The sequence below is a fragment of the Lichenostomus cassidix genome, chromosome 1Aa (assembly GCF_008360975.1).
Source record: "Lichenostomus cassidix isolate B80296 chromosome 1Aa, HeHo_3.0, whole genome shotgun sequence".
In the NCBI taxonomy this organism is placed as follows: domain Eukaryota; kingdom Metazoa; phylum Chordata; class Aves; order Passeriformes; family Meliphagidae; genus Lichenostomus; species Lichenostomus cassidix.
This window is the reverse complement of record NC_139480.1, coordinates 13,080,723-13,103,281: the sequence shown is the minus strand read 5'-3', so window position 1 is coordinate 13,103,281 and position 22,559 is coordinate 13,080,723. Positions and strand designations below refer to the sequence as shown.

Sequence of the window (22,559 nt, the reverse complement as noted above, 5' to 3'; positions counted from 1 at the left end):
TGAGGAGAGAAAGAGCTCCGTCCCGCCCGCTCGGAGCCGTGCCCGCCCCTGTTCTAAGGAGATAGAGCCGCGTCCCGCCCGCTTGGGAGCTGCGCCCGCCCCTGCTCTGAGGGACACGGCCCCTGCTCTGAGGCACCTCACGGCCTACCCGGTCCTTGCGGACGCCGCCGCGCTGGCCCGCCATGCTTTTTGCAAGACAGGCTTTGCATTGGGCTGAAAATGCTGTGTCTTTTTAGAACAACTCCACAGTATTTTTTTCCCCAAGCGGAAGCCCGGCTCATTCCCCGCCAGCAATGCGCAGGAACAGGCGCAAAGGAAGCACTTACACGCCCAGAGGTTCGGTTTAATTTATTTTTAGTACCTGTTCTTTGGTACAGGTATTAGCTGGAAAATACAAGTATTTTCTCAATGAAAAGTCGAACTATATAAAAGAGCTGTACAGCTCTACAGCACACAAAAGCCTTGCTAACAGAATCCGCTACGGCATCAGTGCAAATGCTACCAGCAAAACTCCTGCAACACATATGTTCATCAGTATCTTGATTGTGTTGTAACTCATCTTTCTCCGTGTAAAATTCACGGTATTTGAAGAGACTTCAAGGTGTGCTGAACTCGTGAAAACATTCAGTGCTTGCCCAAAGAGCAAGCTGAACATTCTTCCAGGTCTGATGCCATTAGAAGCACAATTCTTAAGATGCACCCATGTTACAGCTCAAGCAACTTAATCATTCAGTAAAAAGCACCAATCACTAATGTCTATATTATATTACAGCCACCATTTTGCAAATGATTACTGAAGTTAAATGCTAGCACTAAAAAAAACTTTAAAAAATACAAATTTTGTACTGTGACTCTTTAAAGATTTGTACAGAACATGTAAATAAGAAAACACTTTTGTTTGTTAAAATTAAGTAATTTTGCAGTTCATTCAGCGCAACCAGGTAGTATTCAGTTGTGTCTGGTTCTTTATGCTTGTGTCCATTTTCAAAACTTCTCGAATTGCCATGGTAGCATAAGTGGATGGGGGAAGGGAGAACTCCATCTTTAGTGCCCTGAATTTACCATCTATCAGAAGGTGTAAGAGACAAAAACAGCAAGTGGTTAAAGGCATATATAATGCTTATTCTGGATGCCATATAAATGGGACTAACAGCTTCTACAACCAACTTCCCCAGCCCATAAAGCAGAACAACCACCACCATCACACTCCCATTTACAATCCAGTGAAAAATTTCATGGAACAACTTTTTAACATTTTCTCTCAGCACAAAGTGGTGGTTTGAGAGTTTCTTCTTTCAAAAGCAAACATTTGTTCTTTCAGACTGAGTTCCTAGCCTGTCTTCACTTTTCCAGAAAGCAGCATCAAAACACTTTGTGCCCACAGTTAAGTATTTGAGTCATCTCCCGTGTTCAGCACCAATAATACAAGCTCAATATATAGACAATTTGTGACTTAATTCCACCTTTGTTAGTTGCAGACCCTTACTGCTAAGCATTTACTTGATTTTACAGATGCCTGTAAGAAAATATAACAGTCAATACAGATGCTGGAGGAATGGCCTGCACCTTTGAGAAATAAGGCTTCTTACTTTGGTATCTGGCTTTGGAGGTTGTTGATACCATTAACAGTCTATAGTTAAATGAAAGCTCTTCCTTAGAGGAGCTTTCAATATGTAGCAGTTGAAAGCAACACCCAGATCAAACTTCCATTTACCAAACTAGCAGAAAAATCAACTTACCTGTAGGGAGAACTGGTAATGGTTTGCCTTCCAGTTTATCCAAATCCGTAGTAAATAATGGAATTTTAGGATCATCATATGCAACAACTTCCCTTTTTAATATAAATAAATTTTACTATTATTATTTTTAATTGTTTAGGGAAACATTTTTATACATGTGCATTTATTATAATGATATTTCTTATCACTATTGTTCCAATTTGACATTTTTAACAGAAATTGAATTGATTTTATAATGAAATAGTTATGTGACCTTTATGGCAAAATAACAGGTAAAGCTTTATGTAGAAGACTTGCCTTGGCTTTATAAAGATTATTAAAAAACAATTGTAAATTAAAAGTTTCTTTGCATAACTCATCTGTTTTCCCTCATGGGCTGTCAGAATTTCCAGCTATTCATGAATTATAGTTCATGAAATTAAGAGAAGAATGGTGTCAACTCTAAGAGTACCTAGCAGGAGCAAAGCCTTTCAACACAGTCATCTAAATTTTGAAAGGGCTTAAATGCATTCTACTGTTTCTGCCATTCATTTAACAGAAATCCCATATGTAATCATGAGGCTGAAGAAGTAACTGGGAAGTAGGTAAACCTAATATTAATTAGTGCTGATGTTTCAAGTGTATAAATATTTGTATTTTTGGGCTCCCTCCTACATCCTCTATATTTTATTCTATGCATCAGTGATCATGTCTTTCTGCACATTTGTACAGTTCCCTGTTTAAAAGTTATTTATTCAGTTGCCATATGAAAACTAAGTTGTATAACTACAGTGATTTTGTAGGTTTAAGTGATACAAATCTCTGACTGACAGGTAATTGGAGACCAACTTTCTCATAGCATCTATCATTGTTTTAACATCTCCAGGCAAGCCCTTGCAAGGAGTGAACAACTAACTAGATAGATGTTTTGATACTCCTCCACCACAGAACCAGAGGACCAATTAAGAAATAAGGGTATAGTTCAACTTCAACTGCATTAAAAACATGAGAGAAGTGCAGAGAGATTCCTCCATACCCATGTTTTGGTCTGTGTGGATGTCCCATGGATAAATCTCATGGTTTTTTGTACTTTCATAAACTCTATGCTGTGAATTCAAGTGTCATTGCCTGTATGTTCCCACTTACCAGCTGACATTCTGAGGCCGAATGATAATCTTTCTGTATGCTCCAGAAAGTGAGTAATCTCTGATTTTGTGCCTCATGTTGTTGATATCAAGATTGTCAGCTACCAGCATCTCCTTGTAGGACTCACCAACTGCAAGAGATGAAAATATTTAATAGAAGAGAGCAATTTAAACAGCCTGTTTTCATGGATCATTCCTTCCCTTACATTTAGTAGTTCTCAGCATATATGGGATAAATGCTACACTAAAGTTTAAAATTACTGCAAATCTTATTACTTGTTTGCTTCTACATCCTGATTAGTACAGGCAGTAACCAAGAAAGCATCTTATCAAATCAAATTTTGGCTGAAAACCAATCTTACAAAATACTTTGACATTTAATTGCCATCTCATATATGCTTTCCAGTTTTCTACACTTCACAGGACTAATCTCAGGTGTATGAAGAATTAAAAATAAAAGGCCAAACTGCCCATTACTCTCTCATTGAAAAGCAGCAGAGAGAAATGAGCTGACAGTTTGACAACCAAGTACAAGAACAGTTCAATCCAATATTGAGGAAAACGTGCAGGTAACTAATAACTAACCTCATATATAAGGACAAATAGAGCAGGTGAAATCTAGGGCCAGCTACAAATATGGACAATGCCAGCATTGTCCAGGCACACAGAGATGGTGTTAGGAAAGCCAAAGCTCAGCTACAGTGAAAGCAGCAACAGACATCAAGACCAACAAGAGTTAAGCTGCAACATAAGGAATGAAAGAATGCAAGGAAAGCATTGGCCTGGTGCTAAACAGGGCAGCTGGTCTAGTGATAGACATAAAGCTGATGGTCTCAGTGCCTCTTTTGCCTCAGCCTTGACCAGCCAGGTGCCCCAGGCCTCTCTTCTTAGGAGACAAGGTTCAAGAAAGAGAGGGAGTATCAGTAGTGGGAGAAGCTACAGGCTGAGAGAACTGGCTCACATCATGGTGAAGTTTTTCCTCTATCATCTCTGAAAGATTGTGCAGATCTGGGGATGTCCCAGATAATTGCAGAAAACCAAGTGTTGCACCCAACTTCAGAAAGGGCAGGCAAGGTAATTAGGGAATTACAGACCAGTCAGGCTCACTCTGGTCCCTGGGAAAAATAATGGAGCTAATCCTCTTTGGGCACCCAATAACTGTGGTTTCAATAAAGGAAGAATAAGGAAGAGAAAAAGCAAAAAACCCACCAACCTTACTGTCTTCTATGATGAAATTATTACACCTGTGGATGAGGGGAGAGCAGGGACTGTTGCCTGCCTTGCTTTTAGCAAGGCTGTCAACATATTCCCACAGCATCTTTGTGTCCAAGGTTAGAACATTACAGTGGGTGGACTGATAAGTGGGCAACAGCTGTCTAGCTCACCATCTCAAAGTGTAATCGCTACTGGTTTGAGCTCTATCTAGAAGCAGAGTTCCTCAAGGAACTGGATGTGTCCTGTGAAATAGTGGAGAATAGTGGAAATAGAGCTGGAATTTACCCCAACCAATCTGTGGGCTAAACCAAGCTGGGATGGCATTTAATACATGCAAGGACTGGACTGCCATTCAGAAGGACCAAGGCACACTACAGGAACAGGCCAAGAAGAATCTCATTAAATTCATCAAGGACAAAATCCTGTACCTGATTAACTTCTTGCAGTGATACAGGCTAGGGAGAAACTCTGCTCTGCTGACAGTCATCTAGGATTCCCAGTGGGGAATCTGTTCAGTGGGGAGATTGAACACAGGGCCCTGGCAGCAACAAAAGGCTGACATTAATCTATCAGAGATCTGATGTATTGCTTTAAAAGTCACCAAGGTTGAGTAGATCCAATCTACCTTTTAAGAACAATCTTAAAGCAGACTTCCATTTTCAGAGTAAGTATGTCAGTTAACAGTCAGACTTACTTTTATGTTTTGGATAAATAACATCAAATCCAGGCAATGGCATCACTACATCGTGGATAGTGTAGTTATCAACATCTCCTTCTTCAATGTGAACAGCTGTGGCTGCAGTCAGGACAGAAAAATGAAGTTACCAGTATGGATGCCTGTGACAGTTAACTTCAGCTAAATTTAAAATGAAGCCTTTGATTGAAATAAGCTTACTCTGAGAGGGATAACTATCATCTTTTATCTCATTTAATAGACAACATTTCCAAGAAAAGAAGTAACAGCCTCCAAGGCTGTCACAGTTACTGGCAGAATCACAGCCTGGCTTCCAGTGACTTAAAGCTACACAAAGTAAGGACTACTAGAGGAACAGCTCCCTTATAGGCATCAGGCATACACAAAGGAGAAATACTGTAGGAAATGCCAGAGCAAATCCAAGCAAAGAAAGTTTTAACTGAGTGGAGCTTCTGCATTACAAGATACTAATACCATCAAAAACTTCTATGGTTACCATTTCATAACATCCTTCCACTGTGGAAGTTCTTCATAGCTCAACTAGGTTTGAAGTCATTCTTGAGAATAATCAGCCCTCCATAGTCTCTCTTCCCTATCCAATTATTTGAAAAAACAGACAAACAGCTCATGGAAGTGTAATACCTAACTTCCAATGCCTTGCACAATTTGTCTAAAACAGGCCAATGGATACAGATATATTGGGCCAAAACAGGTGAGAGAAAAGAAACTATGTAAGCAGTATCAGACAAACAGCTACATGCCTTGTTTTCCCAGGAATCTGAACTACACAGCATCACTTTCTTTGTCTGAGTTTACCTCCTTTAAGTATGAGATCTCCTGGTACAGCTCTAAGCCCATATTCTTCTATTCTCTTGCTCACCATATTATTCCACACATAACTCTGGTAACTATGAATATACATTAAACGATTATTTCTTGGTATCTAGAGGTAAAGAAAAAAATATTAAACAATAGAAAGGTATATTTTTTTGTTTTTTTCTCAAAATCATAACCAAAAAGGCACATACTTGAAATGTTATCTTATCCAGCAATAAGACTTAGACAATTTCTTGGTATACAGATTTGATTTTTTTTTCATTGTTTTGGAAAAGGCTAAGTGAAGAAATAATGCTTTTATACATTTGAAATCTGCACAAAAAAAGAACTATGCTTAAATTTTAAAAAACCACTTTTTTAATTCAACGGCTCAAACACATGGGTCCATTATAAAAAACTGAATTCATACTCAACCTCCTGAAGTCTTAAGTAAACTTTGCAGCTGTGAAAGCACAGTCTTATTCTAATTATCTTCTTCATAAACAAGAAATTATCCCCCAGCTCCTACAATGGGCTCAGTAGTTTGCTGGTGATGAGGTATTTTCTCCAAAGACTTGATCTTGATTACCGCTCTTGAAAATGACAAGTGAATCCATCACCTCTATGCCAGGCTGATTCATTAGCCCAGCAGCAGTTTGATTTATACTTTTGAAGCAACAGGAAAACACTGAAACTGAACATTTGCACAATTCTCAGATCCATATTACACACAGTTACTAAGTATAACTGTATTGCTTCCCACATACCAGGGAGATTGTTGAATAAACTGGAAGGCTCATTATGCATACATTAATTACAGATGTCATCAGTTACTATGCAGCAGTACTTCCAGCAAAAACGCAGGATAAACGGAAAGATTTTCAAACTTAACCTTCTATTCATCAAGCATCTATGAGTCCGTCTCAAATTCATCCTGATACCATCAAAAGAATGTTTATTCAAATCCCGCCCAGCACTTTTACACTCACTATGCCAAATGCAGAGATTATGTTCTTCATTCCATACTTTAAGAGTCCACGTAGAAGCTGTCCTTCCACGCACCTTTTTACAGGTAGTTTCTTGAGGGCTGCTGCTGGATCTTTAGTCTTTGCCCATTCTTCTCTGCATTTGACTAAGTATCCTTTTTCAGCTAGAACAAGGATGTAAAATAAAAACATTTTAACTACACACAGAAAAAAACATCCATCTCACCTTTTGTTAAAACAGTTGAAAAATTAAAGTTTCAGTCATGGTAATTAGAGATTAAAAGAATCACAGAACACTTGACGTTGGAAGGTTTCACAGGGAGTTTGAGCAGACTCTCTAAATATTCAGGCCCCTTTTCATCCCCACTGCAAGAAACTGCATAGCAACGAAAGTGAGGCAGAGAGTCTGAAGATTGCTTCTCCATTCCTAAACTGGCTCAAGTTTTTCCTAAACATACACTTCTTGCAGGTGAAGAGACAGAAACACGTGATGTATCATTTTTCAGTTCTCACCTCCTGGTCGTGGTTTTAATATCAAATCCATTACTTCATTCCAATTGTTCTGTAGAATAGCTCTAGGATTCAAACAGAAAAGTGTATTGAGAACTGACTAAATATATTTTAAAGGGATTTAGCAAAATTACAAAAAAATAAGTATTAGTGTTTAGATTTATGCAACATTAAAAGTAGCAAGTGCTATTATGCAAGACAACTGCTGAAGCAAGTTCAGAAACAAGATCTTTCTTGAATCTAAAATTAAAACTAGTACATGCAATATGCTAGAAGAATGTTCCCAAAAATACATGAAGTTACATGGTGATAAGAAAAAATTTTTTTAAAAAAGGGGGAGGGAGGATGAAAGCAACACATACCTGCCAATTTGATAAGTAGGAACAGCTGTGGTTCCAAATCTTTGCATTCCATAGTAATTAATAAATCCAATTTCCCTGAGTGAATGCATTGCTTGCTCTATCTGGTCATCAGTTCCTGTTATGTTTCTAGCATTAAAAAAAAAAAGTTATGGACAGATTAAGAGTTTATGCTATTTTGTGATGCCCTTTATATCAAAGCTTAACATCAATATTAGATAGCATGCATCAAAGTCAACAGTCTCCTGCCAATAAGACTTCTTTTTTGTAATACAAGTTGCACTGATATCACTTATCTGTTTAAAGGAAAAAAATTCTAACAGAACCAGCTGAATACATAGTAACATACTACCTGAGAACAACAGTGAAATGGTTCCCTTGCAGTTCTCCCAGTTTTAGTGGATGGTTCTTGTAACTGAAATTTCCTAATTTGAAGTTCATCAAACATTTATTCAAATGAGCAAGTCTTTGTGCAGTGATTCTAAAAGAAAGAGACAACAGTGACCAACCTGTGCTTAGAAAAGCAGATAAATATAAAAATGCTGGCATTATAAAAAAATCAGTAAGCCCAGTTTTCCCAACTTTCTACTGTTGCCTTTTCAAATTATTTTAATGAAATGGCTAAAAAACCCCCCACATAATTCTTAAGGGTACTCATACAAAAGAAAATGTATACCACAACAGACTATTTTCACATCTATGTTAAAACATGCACTCCAAAAAAGTATGTTGCAATACTGACGTATACCATACCCCACAAGCTGAACTCTGCACTGAGTAACTACTCCATGAATACATCTCAGTTAGTACAGTCATAAACCCAGAGTTAAGTAAAATTAGCTACTGTGTATGCTGAGTGCAGATGAAGGAACATGGAATCCAATCTGTCACTGATACCTGCCATTTTTGCTGCTAGTATTTTTGGAAGCATACCCTGTTCTTTGCATCACCAAGCTGCTCTTGGACACTTCTGCTAAAATTTTACCAGCATAGCGACATTCATGAACCAGCATACTCTGCTCAAAGTAGGCTGGCAACCGGCAGAGTCCCCTCTCCTGTGCAGGAGAGTCAGGTGCTGTGGCACCACTGAGCAGATGCCACACAATCAACACTTAAAGCACTCTGGAGCTCCTGGACACAACACTGAATGTGATGATGTTAGCAAGTAAATGGAACAGCAGCAGAGATGGCTACACCACATGTTTGGTTAATTGTCACCACTTTGCAAAGCTGCCTTGCAGCAACAAGAATCTGGAGCTTCTCACCATTCACAAACCAGTATTTTGTTTTACATGTTCTAACGCATACACATACAGAGCACCGGGAAGAAATAGATGAACAATTCAGTAGTGGATGCTCTCCTTTTAACAAGGATTTGATCAAACTTCTGGCTTTCAAACTGAATTCCTCAGTCAAGGAGTGTGGTTTTCAAAAAGTTGTAAAGAGTAGTGCAGGCAGGATATTCCAGTTAGCTAAAATGATATTGTAATACATGACTGGTAGACATCTGTCATTCCCAATTATGGATCTAACACTAAGTTAAAGTGCCCAGAAACCATATAATTATCGTAGGATATGACAAAGTAAATTTTATTTTAACTTAGAAAGTGACTTAAGGGAGTAGGTTAAGGCAGGAAAAATTCCTCATCATTTTTTGCCCCTTCTGGCTACTCACAGATGAGCAAAGGCAGTATTAGCCTTTTCTGGCACTGTTCAGAGAGTTCAGTGAGAAAGAAAATAGGATTCTAGCTAGAAAGGGGGAAACAAAAGCCAGGAAGGAAGTGGGACATAACTTTCACCATGTCATTCTGTTTTTCTGCTGTTGCACAAGATCCAAGCAGCCTAAGAGCACGTAGGCAATCTGTCCCACTGCCTCAGCCAAGTACACGTAACAGCCCATAACTCAGAGCACCACTGACTGAAAATATCAGCAATCACCACAGAATACAAAAGCAGTGTGGCATCTTCACAGCAACACCTGTGCTTTACAAGGTCAGGACCAGAATCTGCCATTTGTGTCACTGAGCCTTTTAGGTATTTAGTGAGATATCCAAGCTACGACGGCAGAAGTGCAAATGCTCCAGACTGTACTTTTACTCACCTGAGAACAGCAATCTCTTGAACTGTTATAGCCCTTTTATCTTTAGTTCCCATGTAGGAAAATATGTTTGGCTTCACTCTTAAAAGGAATAGTAACAGATATTATGTATATTAAAATAGATCAAACAGATCAAACATAATTTTCAGCATAATTACCTAGAAATATTAGTCTTATAAATTAAAACAAGAAAAATATACCTACGTTCCTCAGAACTAGGTTACTATTTGACATGCATGTGACATTTTATTATCCATAAGTACATAAAACACAAGGAAACTTCTATGTTTTAATTTCTGTTTTAATTATATGTAGACAAATTCACTTTTAACACAGCAGTGCTTTCAAAATATGAGCTCTGAAGTAATACTTTATATATATTCACTCAATGTACAAATGGACAGCCACCACCAACTTCACTAAAAAAATTTCATGTCCACTTCTTCCTTAAACTTCAAACATGTCTGTTTGAATACCATGCCTGCACATTATGTGTGAATATGAGAAGTTAATTTAACATTCAATCCATTTCTTTCCTTATGAGGAAAATTTCCTTTTCTTTCCACTTTGTACTTGACAACCTGTGTTGACAGGGAGCATTTCCAGTTATTCCAGTTCAGGGCACCAGGGGGTAGCAGGATTGCCATTACATAGAGTTTTCCACCTAACTATGCTCTTGCCATTCTGTTCTCAAATACAAATACTAAGTAGTTCACTGGTTACAGTCTAGATTACAATTTTTTTTTTTTTTTACAAGGAGGGCAAAGGGAGAAAGGAGGAGAGAAGTGGGGAATTTTCCCTCCAAGTAGATCACTGAACTGACCCAATTTTAAAATTGCTTTTCCTCTGCAATTCACTGTGTTCATGTCACGCCTTGGCAAATCTTTTTGTTTCTGCACTTGATGGGGTGAAAGGAACTAAGCCTGTGTTGCCATGGAGAAATTAATACATGGAACAACAGTTTATCAACTGTAACTGCTTAGGAACTGATCAGCATATTATCACAACAATATCAGACAGGTTGATAACATACTTGCATATGTTCACAAACTGGTGAAAAAATGGCTTTTAATTCAGGTTACGCACATTGAGGCTTTGCGCTGCCAAGCCTTTCTCAGATCAACCAGCGTCAATTGTGGACTTTTTCCATTGAAGCAGTAGAATAGTCTTTTGAATTTCTTAGACTCGTTTTGTTCCATTGTCACCTCCTCACAAAACTTTCAAGTTTCAAATTTGGGGTTCTAAAATAACTTTTCATTTTAAACTGTCTACAAATTAGAGAATAGCAATCACTTGTGTTGCTCTTATGTAATTCTGAAGCATAACATTTACAGCAGTAGGAAACATGGAGGGGGAAGGCTGCACACCAGCCAGGATGGCAGAAACAACAGCCTTACCTTAAAAATTTGGATAGGACATTAATGGCATCCATAGTATCCTTGTTCTCCTTGTAAAGCACAAAATGGCAGTAGCTTCCCCTAGATTTCGGCCAAGAGTGTTTTCTTGGATCTTTAAAAGCAAAAAGGTTAAAGTGTCACTTTTAAAAAAATTAATATAATTGCCATTGCAGCTACATTTATTTTAAAAATGCAAGATTCATTGTCTGCTAATTTCCATCTGCTTTTAAAAAAATGAAAAGGAAAGAGTTAATTACTGACAGCAAAAGCTGTAAAGCATATTGAAAAAGACCTCCCCTTCCACTGGACTGTAAACTTCTTTTTAATCAGTTCTGTCACCTAGAAAATCCTGAATGAAACAGTGACAGCTCCTTTGTCATGAAATGATCTGAAAATATACCCTAGTCATTTAATTGCTGTATCACCTGATTAAATTTCTCAAAAACATTATCATTATACTGACTTTCAGCAACAGAAGCTACACTACATTTCTTCTAGCTCCCTCTGTAATTAATAGTTGAGGACCACTGGAGCCCTGTTGGTGGGAAGACTACCATTATTATTTATAGTACAGACATACTCTTTATTTCTGTAGGATTTTTGCTGTGCGTCATGCAGAAGAATGAACTGCATTGCTACAACACCCTAAAAAAATCATACTAAAAAAATTGCTTTAAGGTGATTCTTTTTTTAAATCCAGTGGGAGCAAGAAATCTGGTACAAGAGAGACATTAACAGATAATCCACGGCAGGTATTGTGCCACACTTGGAGAAGGCCAGAGGTTGAAATCATTTCAGATCCCACACACTAATAACTGATTTACAATTCTGTGCCACTATTTGACATTTTCTAGAGAAGGAAGAAAACCATCAATGATTTGTCAAGCTTTTTTTTTTTTCATGTAAAAATCCCCAGAGATAAAACTTTCCTTTTCCAATAATCCACTGTCAATGACATTATTTGGAAGGCGGACTGATTCTACACAGGTCTAGCAACTAATTGTTAGGTTCCTTCAATTCTGAGGCTAATCAATTCCTTGTTTTTTAAGAAGAAAATTAAGAATTTGTTTTGTTTTAAATAAGAAGTCCCTTATCTCTTGCTAGTCACTAAGCAGACATTCCTGGTTTTGTAAAAAAAGGGCATAAGCATCTTTCATAACAGCAAAAGCTAACTGAAAAAGCCAGCCTTATTTCAATATACAAACACCAGTGCAGGAAGGAAGTTCTTGGGAAATACTGCTGTTTTTTTCCACGTTAGTTTTATAAAGTCCAGATATCCCACACAGACAGTAAGCATGTTTAATTCTTGCTTGTTTTTGAGAAGCTGCCATTCATGCACACACTACTGCAAAGATAATTTTGGATGCTACAGTGTAAAACACTATATGCAGAGGTTATAGTCACTAAGAACTATTGCACCACTTGCCTTGCACCATTGATTTCCAAGCACAGCACCCCACCCACAGTTTCGTAGGACCTGAGCTGGAGACCTCATGCTCCTGCTGGTCTCCCCTTCTGAGCCACCACTGCTCTTAAACTCAGTCAATGAAACACTGCATTCAGCTGGAAGAGCAAGGTCCTCCTCAAGGATCTTAGCAATTAGAAGGGAAGAGAGTAAGAGCTCAATTCACATGGAGTATCTTCTCCAGCTGGAACCATTCTTAATATTTAACTAATATATCTTGCACATGGTCATTTCAACACACTTCAAGAGGCGAGCCCTAATGTGACCTACATTAAAAGGATTCTGTAGGTACTGTACAGACCAGTAGGCTCCTCATGCTGTGGGAGCCTATCCTCATGAGCCTATCCAATGGAGGCTGCAGACACAGTCCTGGTACTCAACCATTCCTCACCCAATACTTCAAAGCATTCAACTGGGTAGATGGACCAGTGGGACAATTTGCAGTCTTTATTGCTGTGTTTCAGAGTCATGTTACATTTTTGACAATAAAATTGTATTTCCTAGCCCTTTTTCCAAACCTTTTGCTGAAACTCAAGGGGTGGAAGCTCTTTTCAAACAGCAGGATGTGTGATATATGCTTTTAAAGTTGTATAAAAACAGATAGTAGTGTCTGAAATATAGGCTGAAGGGCAAAGGCTTGGCTAAATGAAATCCATGGAAAATTTACTATAGCTGTCAACATGTACTGCCAAAATTGATGATTCTTATCACTTATTGCTAGCAGACTTTCTTTGCACCAAATGAATACTGCCTATACTGCACTACGAAAAAGAGGTAGAACAAGCCTAATTCTTGGCTGTTCCAGGGCATTTTAAGCAATACTTATGTGTAGGGATTTTTAAGAAATTGTTACTAGTTTGGCCAGTCCTGTTGCTATTTAGGAGGTCATAATGGTTGGCATTTCATTTTTGTTAGCATGAAATGTCAACATCTCTTACCTGTTGCAGTTCTGACCTCTGTCCCAATGCAGAGCATAAAGAGTACAAAAGAGCAGCATTTAATTTTTAGACTGTCAAAGGGTTTTTAGAGGTGAACATGCAGGTTTATGGTTATGGGATTGTTTATGCTTCAGGGAGCATCCAACAGGTAGGTGGTGGATGACAGCAATTTGGACAGTTATGCAATGGAATCGTGCAGAGGCAAACAGTGAACATATGGAAAGCTTCAATCGGAGATGCAACAAAATTTGTGGACAATGATGAAACAAGTTTACTGACAATTTAGTAAGACAGTATTTTAAGTACTTGGGGGGTAAACTGACTATAGACACACAGCAGCTTCTGATTTTAAATTTTAAGTAGTATGTTTTGTAACGTTTTATGTTACCAACAAAAATAATCAGGTATCTCAGCTAATAATCCAGTATTAGAACACCTCTGAAATGTTTCTTGCCTGGGGAGCCCATTCAGGACTAAGACAAGTTTGTGGATATATAAACAAGAAAGATAAATATAATCCTGACTAAAAACTTCAGTCTTACATCCATAAGCATTTGCACACACTCACAGGAACTGACACATCTCCACCAACATGCACAGGTGCCTGCAGCATCACAGCTGGGGGAGCCAAGTTTATATAAACGATGCTTCTCTACATCACAAGATGGTGCTCCACATAATATTTTAATCCTAGAGACACACCACTAAATTCCTTTCAGCATATTTCAAATACTTAAATTCTTTTATATAGTGTCTCTTAAATCAGCATAACAACATCCACTTGACTGTAACAATGGTTAAACAACGGAAGCAGCAGAAGGAAAAGGTGGAGGAAAAACCATTACAAGCCAACAGAGAACAAAACTGGCTGAGGAGAATTTTGTGCTGGTAAGTATCCATACTCCATGCATAAAGCATGCAAACATACACATTTTCTAAACATGATTAAATAAGACAAACACATTATAATTGGACCAATAAAAATACAATATTCCCATATTTGCCTATAGCAAGCATTAAACAAACAACTAAACTAAGCAAAGGGAAATTATTTTATTTCCCATTTTAAATTAATCTTTCTCCTTATCCTTCCTCCATCTCCTTCATCTTTAAAATTAAAGGGTTAGGTTTACATCCCATCTTATGTAGTAGGTTGAAATGACAGAGGAATGCAACCACTTTAAACCAAACCTTAGTATCTTTTCTTAAATGTGTACCATTCTGCATGTAGGTAACCCTCTAAACTTACAGAAGCAATGACTTTGTAATAACAGTAAAAGACGTAAAAAACATTAATTTATTCCCACTATCCAAAACAGTATTTTGTAAGATTAAGGCAGATAACACCACCTTTTAGAAAATCCTTCATTAATTCAACTATTCCAAAGGACTAACTGTGATCTATAATGAATAAAGATCATTTTCTGCCAATATAATTAGCCTTGGAAGCAGAAGTAACAATCATGGTAAATAAACTATGTTTACATGAAACTATAAATCTGACAAAACACATACACGCTTGTCTCTATTCAAGTACTTGAGAATTTTGTCCTGAATATTCAAGATAATCAAGATTACACCAACTATCAATGTAATGTACACATTCCAACTACAAACTCTTACTCCCACAAAGCACACTTACACACCCAGTTAAGATCATGAAAGCTAAATTCAAAAAGTACTGAAAATAAAGCCTCTATTTTGCCTATTCCCACTGAAGTAGATGATGATGTTCTCTCTTCTAACATGGCTGTACTGGATTAATTATTTAGAAAAAAATCAAGTAGAAATTTAAAACATGTCTTGTAGTCCTAATACTTTTAGATGCACAGCATAAGCTCCAATGAGGAAAAAGTGAAGCCAGACTACATTAGGAAGCACACTCACCTCAAGTACTTACTAGCAATTCTTACTCTGGGGATAATTTTAGCATTTACTTTACCCATCTGCTGTGATACTGAAACTCACTTGCCAATGCTTTTTTCCCAGCAGCATGATAAGCAATGATGTATTTCTTTCCATCTCGATCTTCTGTTTTAGTCTCCAGTCCCGGAAACAAGGACTTCACAGCCTGATGGATGATGGTTCTTTTTTCTTTGGTGTCTTCAATTACCTGTGTTAATACACATACATGCAGAAACCAAATAAATTAATATTTATTAACATTAATTTAAATATTTATGTATTCATAGAAATATAAATATAATTTATCATAAATTTTAAAAATTAACAAAAGGGGAGGGTGCCTTAAAGGAGAAAGAATTAGCTAAAATTAGATAACATTATTTAATGTGTGATTGCTTATTCAAAACTACCAGATTTAATCTTACTCATCTCCATGTCCCAAATTTAGCTCAACAGTTATTCTTCGAGTATGTGGAATATTAGAACATTTGAAAATATCAAGGATTTCATTTCATTTTGTACCTTCTTATTTTTCTTGTCACAGAAGACCATATTTATCTTCTTTTCAATTATCTTATTTTATATTAAATCACTAAACACTGACCTTGAAAGTAGTGTTTCATCAGGATAGATATTTTATGCAAATCGTCTTATTCTTTAAAACAATACTAGACAGAAAACCAAAATACTGCAAGATAATTTTAACACCACAGGAATTAAAATCTGTATTTTAGTTCCTGTGTACAGTCCCACCAAAATCAAAATGGCAACTCACATATGCATGAATTTGAGTACATCTCTAAGACTTTAAAGAATTAAACTCTAAACTGGACACAGTTTGGTGTTACCTGTCACAACACGTTCAAACTGCTCGTACACCCTACATGCATTAGAAAGTGTGTACCTTCCACTCCCTCCCTCTCTCATCCTCCCTGTGCCTCCACCCCAACCTTCATATAATTTATTACTTTACCTCTATGGCAACACTAGTTTCCTTATTCTTAAAAAGCTGGAGTTCCTCTAAACGCTGCTTGTCTTCGTCTGACAAAACTGTAAATGTTTCTTCTGATGGGTCCTAATACATATTTGGGGGGAAAAAACAAACATCCAGTAACCCTCACGGAACAACTTCCAGTCTTTCAATGTTCTTCCTTAAGGAGCATTAAGAAGTATAACCACTACCAAATCTTTACCTCAAAATTTACCTCATCATCCACTGGAACAGAAAAGTCATCTAAATGGCTCACACGTCCATCTTTGCCTATTTCATGGACAACAAAGTCCGAGTATCTGATAGAAAGAAACATGTATTACATTTGTAATAAAAATCCCACATTACATAATGTCCTTTTCTAAAGCTGCATGTTAGCAGAATTCACTGAAGAATTCTGAATTCACATAATTCAATTCCCATAAGACAAATTTCACCATGAGAAAGCTGTAACTATCCCCACCCCCCAGAATGATAACACAAGAACACACATCTAAACACAGCAGACTTCTTTGCAGTTCACCAAACACCTGCTGCAGCTTTTCTGAGTGATTTTCTCACTAGTTTGAAGAGATCAGTAATGCTTATGCTCAATCCCAGTCATTACTGGCAATTAAGACTCTACTGCATTGCCACAACGTGCAATGCACTAACTACTCTATTAACTCTGTCACTTCAAATAACCTGCAAAATAAAGTGCATTTTAGCCACTCTACAGAAGCCAGGACAAATTCAGCTTTGTTCATATATTCATTTATAGAGAACATCTTTCAAATAAAGTTACTCTGCATACTTTATGACAGCAAGAAAGAATTTTACTGCGACATTTTCAATCCAGTCACTCATGTCTAATAATAAAACCAGCCCAACCATAACAGAGCACAGTTGGTTTGTGTTGCAACTGCTAGATTTTTAAGTAGCATTTGCTAGCAAAGTGGAAAAAAAAAACCCACAACAATTCTTAGTCTATCAATGTTGAAAGATGAATAAAACTTCACCATGGGAAGCCTTCTACTGCATCTCCCCCAAGACCCTTTTGCCATCCCTCTGTGCAGACATACATCATATTGGCAGAATTCCCTCCTGAGGAGTGCTATGTGTCCTCTCTTGTATTATCTGTAGCTGTCTAGACACGCTAGTGATGGCATCACAAAAATGTCAAGAATGAATTAATAATAGGTGTTAAAAACTAGGATCCAAAAAACCTCACAAACCCACGAATTTTTTACCACATGGCTACCTTTGGCCAACCAGAACTGGCAGATTTCCCAGAAGGTTTAGCACAGACTGTGTTTCCCAGAGAAGAATTACACCAGCGGCTTAATGCAGCACATAAAGATTAAATACATACATAATATGCATATATCATATTTTAATGTAAGATTATCTACATGAAGCCAGTATTTAAAACTAGGGACTTTTCAGTGTGTAAAAAAAGCAGCTTTAACTGCTTTGCTAAGTATGGGAAACAATGATTCTCACTTCAGTGAGCTTTTGTATTTGCATTCTGTTTATTCAAAAACATTCTTGAATTTTAAAAAAACCTAGAAGTTTCATTAAAAAAAGCTATTAAAGCCCAAACATCTTATTAAATATACAATATAAAATTCCACACCCTCAATTTTAAAACTCACTTCCATGTTTTGTAAATGGCATTACGACTGATCAGACAATAATTTAAAGCCTAACAGGCCACTTGACAATATACTTTTTTAAAAACATTAGTATAAAAAATTTAGAGCAAAGCAAAGAACCAAAGGATGGTTTTGATGCTGTTCTCCAGTGCATCTTATATGAACAGTGAGGAGCAGTACAAAAGGTAGGTGCACTGCATAAGGTTTTATGTGTACTGCTGCCAGAGAGCAAAGGAAACAGGAAAGGTCAATGGAATTATGTATATCTACTCATATACAGCTTCCTTCTTCAGAGCTCCATTTGACAGGAAAATAAATTTTAACAAAACATAACAAATCCCAAACAACTAACAATCTAGAAAAGTCCCGAACTAAACCTTTCTTTCAGTCTCAGCAGCAAAAAACATAATGAACCTCTCCAGTGGCCCCACATAATCCAGCTGCATCCTGAGAGTCCAAAAAGGAAAATGGAGAATTACAACTGTGTTACACAAAGAATTAACATATGTAACAAGACCAAGAGTTACCTCTCTTTTAAGATTCCAGAAAACCCTTTATGAGAGCTAACAAATTTAGTTATGCCAACATCACTTTCTGTCAGTCCATGCTTCATCATGTCTGCAAAGCTCTCTGGATCTCCATCTTCATCACTGTCCTCTAGTTCCTCTTCCTGCTCCTCACTTTCCTCATTGGGGATTATTTCAGTTTTTGTGTCCTCAGGTTGTTCTGTTACATTCTCAATACTCTGCCCAGAGTCGTTCCCTGCCTTAGACTTCTCCAAGATCTTCTGTCTTTTAATTTCATCTGCATTGGCCACATCATCCTCAGAGCGAGGACGTTTCAAGGATACACTATTCATTTCTACAGTTTCCATGTTTAAGGCACAGTGTAGGATAGAAAGACCTGAGAAAGAAGAAGAAAGGCTTATTTTCTGTCTGCAAAGAGCAATATAAATACATAGTCATTTCACTCCAAGGACTCTGCCCCCTGCAATTTTTCGGGAAAACCATAGAACTTTCTCTATTTAAGTTAAACATCAAGTAAACATTTTGAACAGCGAGAAACAATATGTACTTGGGAAGAGAGAAGGAAGATATTATGAAGACTTAACACCCACCCAGGGCAGCATGCATGCTGGGGTACAGCACAGCAGGATTCATCTACCTACTGATCATCTACCACCATCATCACTCTTGCCCACCCTTACCACCAGGCCTGTGCACACACAGGCTCTGCTATCAACAGTAATTTAGTGCCTAAGAAACTTTTTGTTTCCAAGCCTTCTCTTAAACACGACTACTCTCAATTATTCCCTTTTCTATCAAGATTCCATCTTGCAAAGACTGAGAGAGAATGGCTCAGATTCCCCAAACCTGAAATCTCATGTCTTCCTTTCCAATGTTCTTCAAAAACACACAATGCCACACAGAACTCAAGATAGCAGCAATTCAGCCCAAAAGATAAGAGGGATGAGATACCAAAATCATTGAATCAGTGGGACAAACAAAACAACCAGGAAATGAAATGACCTCCAAGAAGAACATGACTACTCACGCTGGTGGAATAGGGCTCAGAGCTGCCACCTTTGTGTCAGCAAAACCACTGCCTTCAGATCTGAAAAAAGAAAGGAAAACTAACTCTTTGAGAAAGTTTTATGACAAAAAGAAAAGATTATGAAAACACATATGAATACAATCATTAGAGAGAGCAGCTGTCCCTGACCCAGGTATGAGCAGTTGCACAGGAGCAGACACAACTCCTCAGATGGACATGTTAATAAATGCAATTGCAAAAGTATTAACATCCTAGTGACACAACACATTCTTGCTATTTAGCAAGCTACAGGAGAGAACTTTGGTTTTATTTCTATGTTTATAAAAGGAAACTGGAGTTCCTATAATCAGGCATGGACAGGACCTTTCTTTCAGCATCACCCAACTAGTACATGAGTGTACTGGGGATAAACTGCAGTTTTTTGTAGCAGGGGGCTGCATGGGAGGAGGCCATAAAGTGCCCTGTGTGGGCCATGGCCAGTTCCAGCTGGCTCCATATACCCACTGCCTGCCATCCTCCAACTCATCAATGAGCACGTGGTCTCTCCACTCCAGTTTGTTTGAAACAGGGAGAAGCTGCCAGTGGAAGCAAATGCAAAAGAAAGCACAGGAGGAGACACACGACAGAGCACTAAATAAAGCGCAGAGAAGCACGGAGAAGGGGACAATTGCTGGGGACACAGCTGGAGATGCACTCTTGGAAGGAGACTCTCCATGCTGGAGCGGGGACACCCCTGAAGGGACTGTGGCCAGTGGAGGTGCCCACGCTGGGACAGGGACACCAGTGAGGGGCCCGTGGAGAGGACCATATGGGAGCAGAAGAAACGAGCAGCAGAAAGAAATCTCCATGTACCAACCCCAACCTCCTATACTACCACTGCCTTGTCCAAGGGACAGAGCATAACCTGAGGGGCCAAGGAAAGAAGAGGAGGAATGGAGTTTTCCCAGAGTCTGTATTTAAGTAGTGGTCTTCTTTATATATCACTAGCCAACTGGTAATTAAAAGTTAACCAGTAACAAATTATATTTCCCATGTCAAGTCAGTTTTGTCCACAACAGTGAAGTTTCTAAATTAATAGGATTCAGTTGTTACTGAGAAATTAATCTAGGCATGGGGAAGTACTTCAGAGCTACACACATCACCCTGTATTATTTCTCCAGCCACTAAATAGCATAATCTATCAAATTTTAAAGGGCATGTTTTTAAATGAAGTCCCACTACTAACTTGATAATCAGAATGTGCTGGGTTGGTAACTAATTGTTACTAGTTAGCCACTGCTGACTTCATGGCCGGGACTTCCCATTAAAGAGATCACAAAGTTAGGGTAAAGAGACTTGAACAACTGCTTTAGAAACACCTGAAGTATTTTGCTCCAATGAAGAACTGAAAATGGATGCCACAAAAATAAATGAACAAAAGGGAAATAAGGAGGGACTTATAAAAGTATGTGTACGTATGGCCTGAACAGTGGCAAGGCATACACAAAAGAAAGTAGAACAATTAACAAAACAAGTTACCTTCAAGCTGAAAGCACAGATTTTAGTCTGTCTTCAAATAAAAGTTCATAAAATCCTTCTTTCAAGAGGAACAAAAAATAAAAATCATTGCCAAGTGAAGTAATTCACCATTGTTTCCAGATTCTCCTCCAATGTACCAAAATTTACAGAGGCTGGGTTATAAAGCACTGAAGTGGAAAAGGCTTTTAGATGGCTTGTATCTTCACATGGTGAACAAAACAGCACTCAGCACAGTGAAATCCTCTGAGACACCTGCCAAAGGTGGTAACAAGAGAAATCTCATGCTTCTTAAATAAACTGTAATACCTAGTTATTGAATTACACAAACTGTTAGAAGAATTGGATGTTGGGCACAAACACTCCAAAGCTGTCACACACAGACCGTCCTCACAGCAGAAGAGTGACTCATATACTACAAAGTACTATCCCCGTGCCCAACGGCAGCCATCATCTGGGATAATTTCTGCAGGATAACTGCTTCAAGAAGCACGTTGAAGTGAGCAGGGCACACACTGCCTCACTTGTACACACTGCTAGCGAGAGCCGCCTGGCATTTTTCTGACAGCTGCTCAGCTGTCTCGGCCCTTTCCCTAACAGGTGTTTCCATAAAAGCCAGAATCTGCATAAACATCAACGCCGCAGCAATTTCAATGTTTTAACAGAGACTGAGTTTACTACTACAAATAAAAGACTCGATTCTCCGCGAGAAGAAGCGCCGAGCGGTTGCTCCTAGCGCAGAACCTGCCAGGCAGGCACGGCGTGCGGCGGGGGCTGCAGGGCGCTAAGGAACAGAGCCGGAGCACGGCGGTGCTGGGTACGAAGCCGGTTTCTCCTGAGACGAGGCACGTGGGATTACAAGGCGACCGAGGAGAGGGCGATGATGCAGCAGCAGCGCCCCAAGGCCAGCCCTTGCAGCGGGGGCAGCGCGGAGGGCGCGGGCGGGGCGGGCAGCGGCGCTCGGAGCCCGCGGGCCGGGCCGGGCTGCCGCCACAGCGCTCCGGGCGCCGGGCCGGGCCGGGCCGGAAGAGCCGCTGCCAGCGCCGAGGCTGCCGGGGCAGGGCGGGAGGACGCGCCGGGGCACGGGGGCGAGGCAGGAGGAAGGGCTCTGCCGCGGGGTCCCGGCAACACGCGGCACCCGCCGGGGAGAGGCAGGGGAAAGCCCGGCGCTAGCGGGGTGAAGTTGTCCCGAGGCGGAGCGCCCCCGGCCCCGCCGCGGAGCCCCGCGCAGCTGCCGGGGGAGGGCACGGCTCCGCCCGCCGCTAAGCGGGAGCCGCCGAGGGGGAGCCACTTACCCGCACGCCGGCACGGGAGGACGGGCCGGGCGTCAGCGCGGCGGGGCGGCAGGCGGAGGCGGGAAGGAGCCTGGCCCAGCCCCGCGCGTGTGGAGGCGGCCCTAAACTGTACCCGCCCCCGGCCGGCCCTGATCTGTACCCGCCCCCGGCCGGCCCTAATCTGTACCCGCCCCCGGCCAGCCGTAATCTGTACCCGCCCCCGGCCGGCCCTAGGCTCTGCCCTCCCCCGGCCAGCCCTAAACTGTGCCCGCCCCCAACTGTGCCCGCCCCCGGCCGGCCCTAGGCTCTGCCCTCCCCCGGCCAGCCCTAAACTGTGCCTGCCCC

General features: G+C 39.7%; 1 protein-coding gene across 6 annotated transcripts; it reads right to left on the bottom strand.

Annotated features, from left to right (window-relative positions):
• Nucleotides 1-333: 333 nt before the first annotated feature.
• Nucleotides 334-22,365, bottom strand: PUS7 (pseudouridine synthase 7). Of its 6 annotated transcripts, none has more exons than XM_085040498.1 (19): nucleotides 22,236-22,365; nucleotides 20,944-21,195; nucleotides 19,426-19,485; nucleotides 18,399-18,774; nucleotides 16,440-16,536; nucleotides 16,220-16,321; nucleotides 15,310-15,454; nucleotides 13,342-13,359; nucleotides 10,939-11,050; nucleotides 9,545-9,622; nucleotides 7,796-7,924; nucleotides 7,447-7,572; nucleotides 7,088-7,149; nucleotides 6,578-6,738; nucleotides 5,589-5,715; nucleotides 4,773-4,874; nucleotides 2,865-2,994; nucleotides 1,740-1,831; nucleotides 334-1,065 (listed from the first exon to the last, which is right to left on the bottom strand). In XM_085040498.1, the coding sequence occupies exons 4-19, from the start codon at nucleotides 18,743-18,745 to the stop codon at nucleotides 929-931; spliced, it is 1,965 nt and encodes a 654-aa protein (XP_084896624.1). In that variant the 5' UTR covers nucleotides 18,746-18,774; nucleotides 19,426-19,485; nucleotides 20,944-21,195; nucleotides 22,236-22,365; the 3' UTR covers nucleotides 334-928. The 6 variants fall into 6 exon arrangements, with proteins under 6 accessions (XP_084896624.1, XP_084896652.1, XP_084896633.1 ...); XM_085040526.1 differs by having other exon boundaries at nucleotides 16,452-16,536; XM_085040507.1 differs by lacking the exon at nucleotides 22,236-22,365 and adding an exon at nucleotides 21,619-21,797.
• Between the last annotated feature and the right edge of the window lie 194 nt (nucleotides 22,366-22,559).

Coding starts and splice junctions, on each gene's coding strand:
- PUS7 (XM_085040498.1), bottom strand. CDS start 18,745: ATGGAAACTGTAGAAATGAATAGTGTATCCTTGAAACGTCCTCGCTCT. Junction 15,455..16,219: donor AAACTAGTGTTGCCATAGAG/GTAAAGTAATAA, acceptor GTATTAACACAG/GTAATTGAAGACACCAAAGA. Junction 7,150..7,446: donor CCTACTTATCAAATTGGCAG/GTATGTGTTGCT, acceptor TTTGAATCCTAG/AGCTATTCTACAGAACAATT.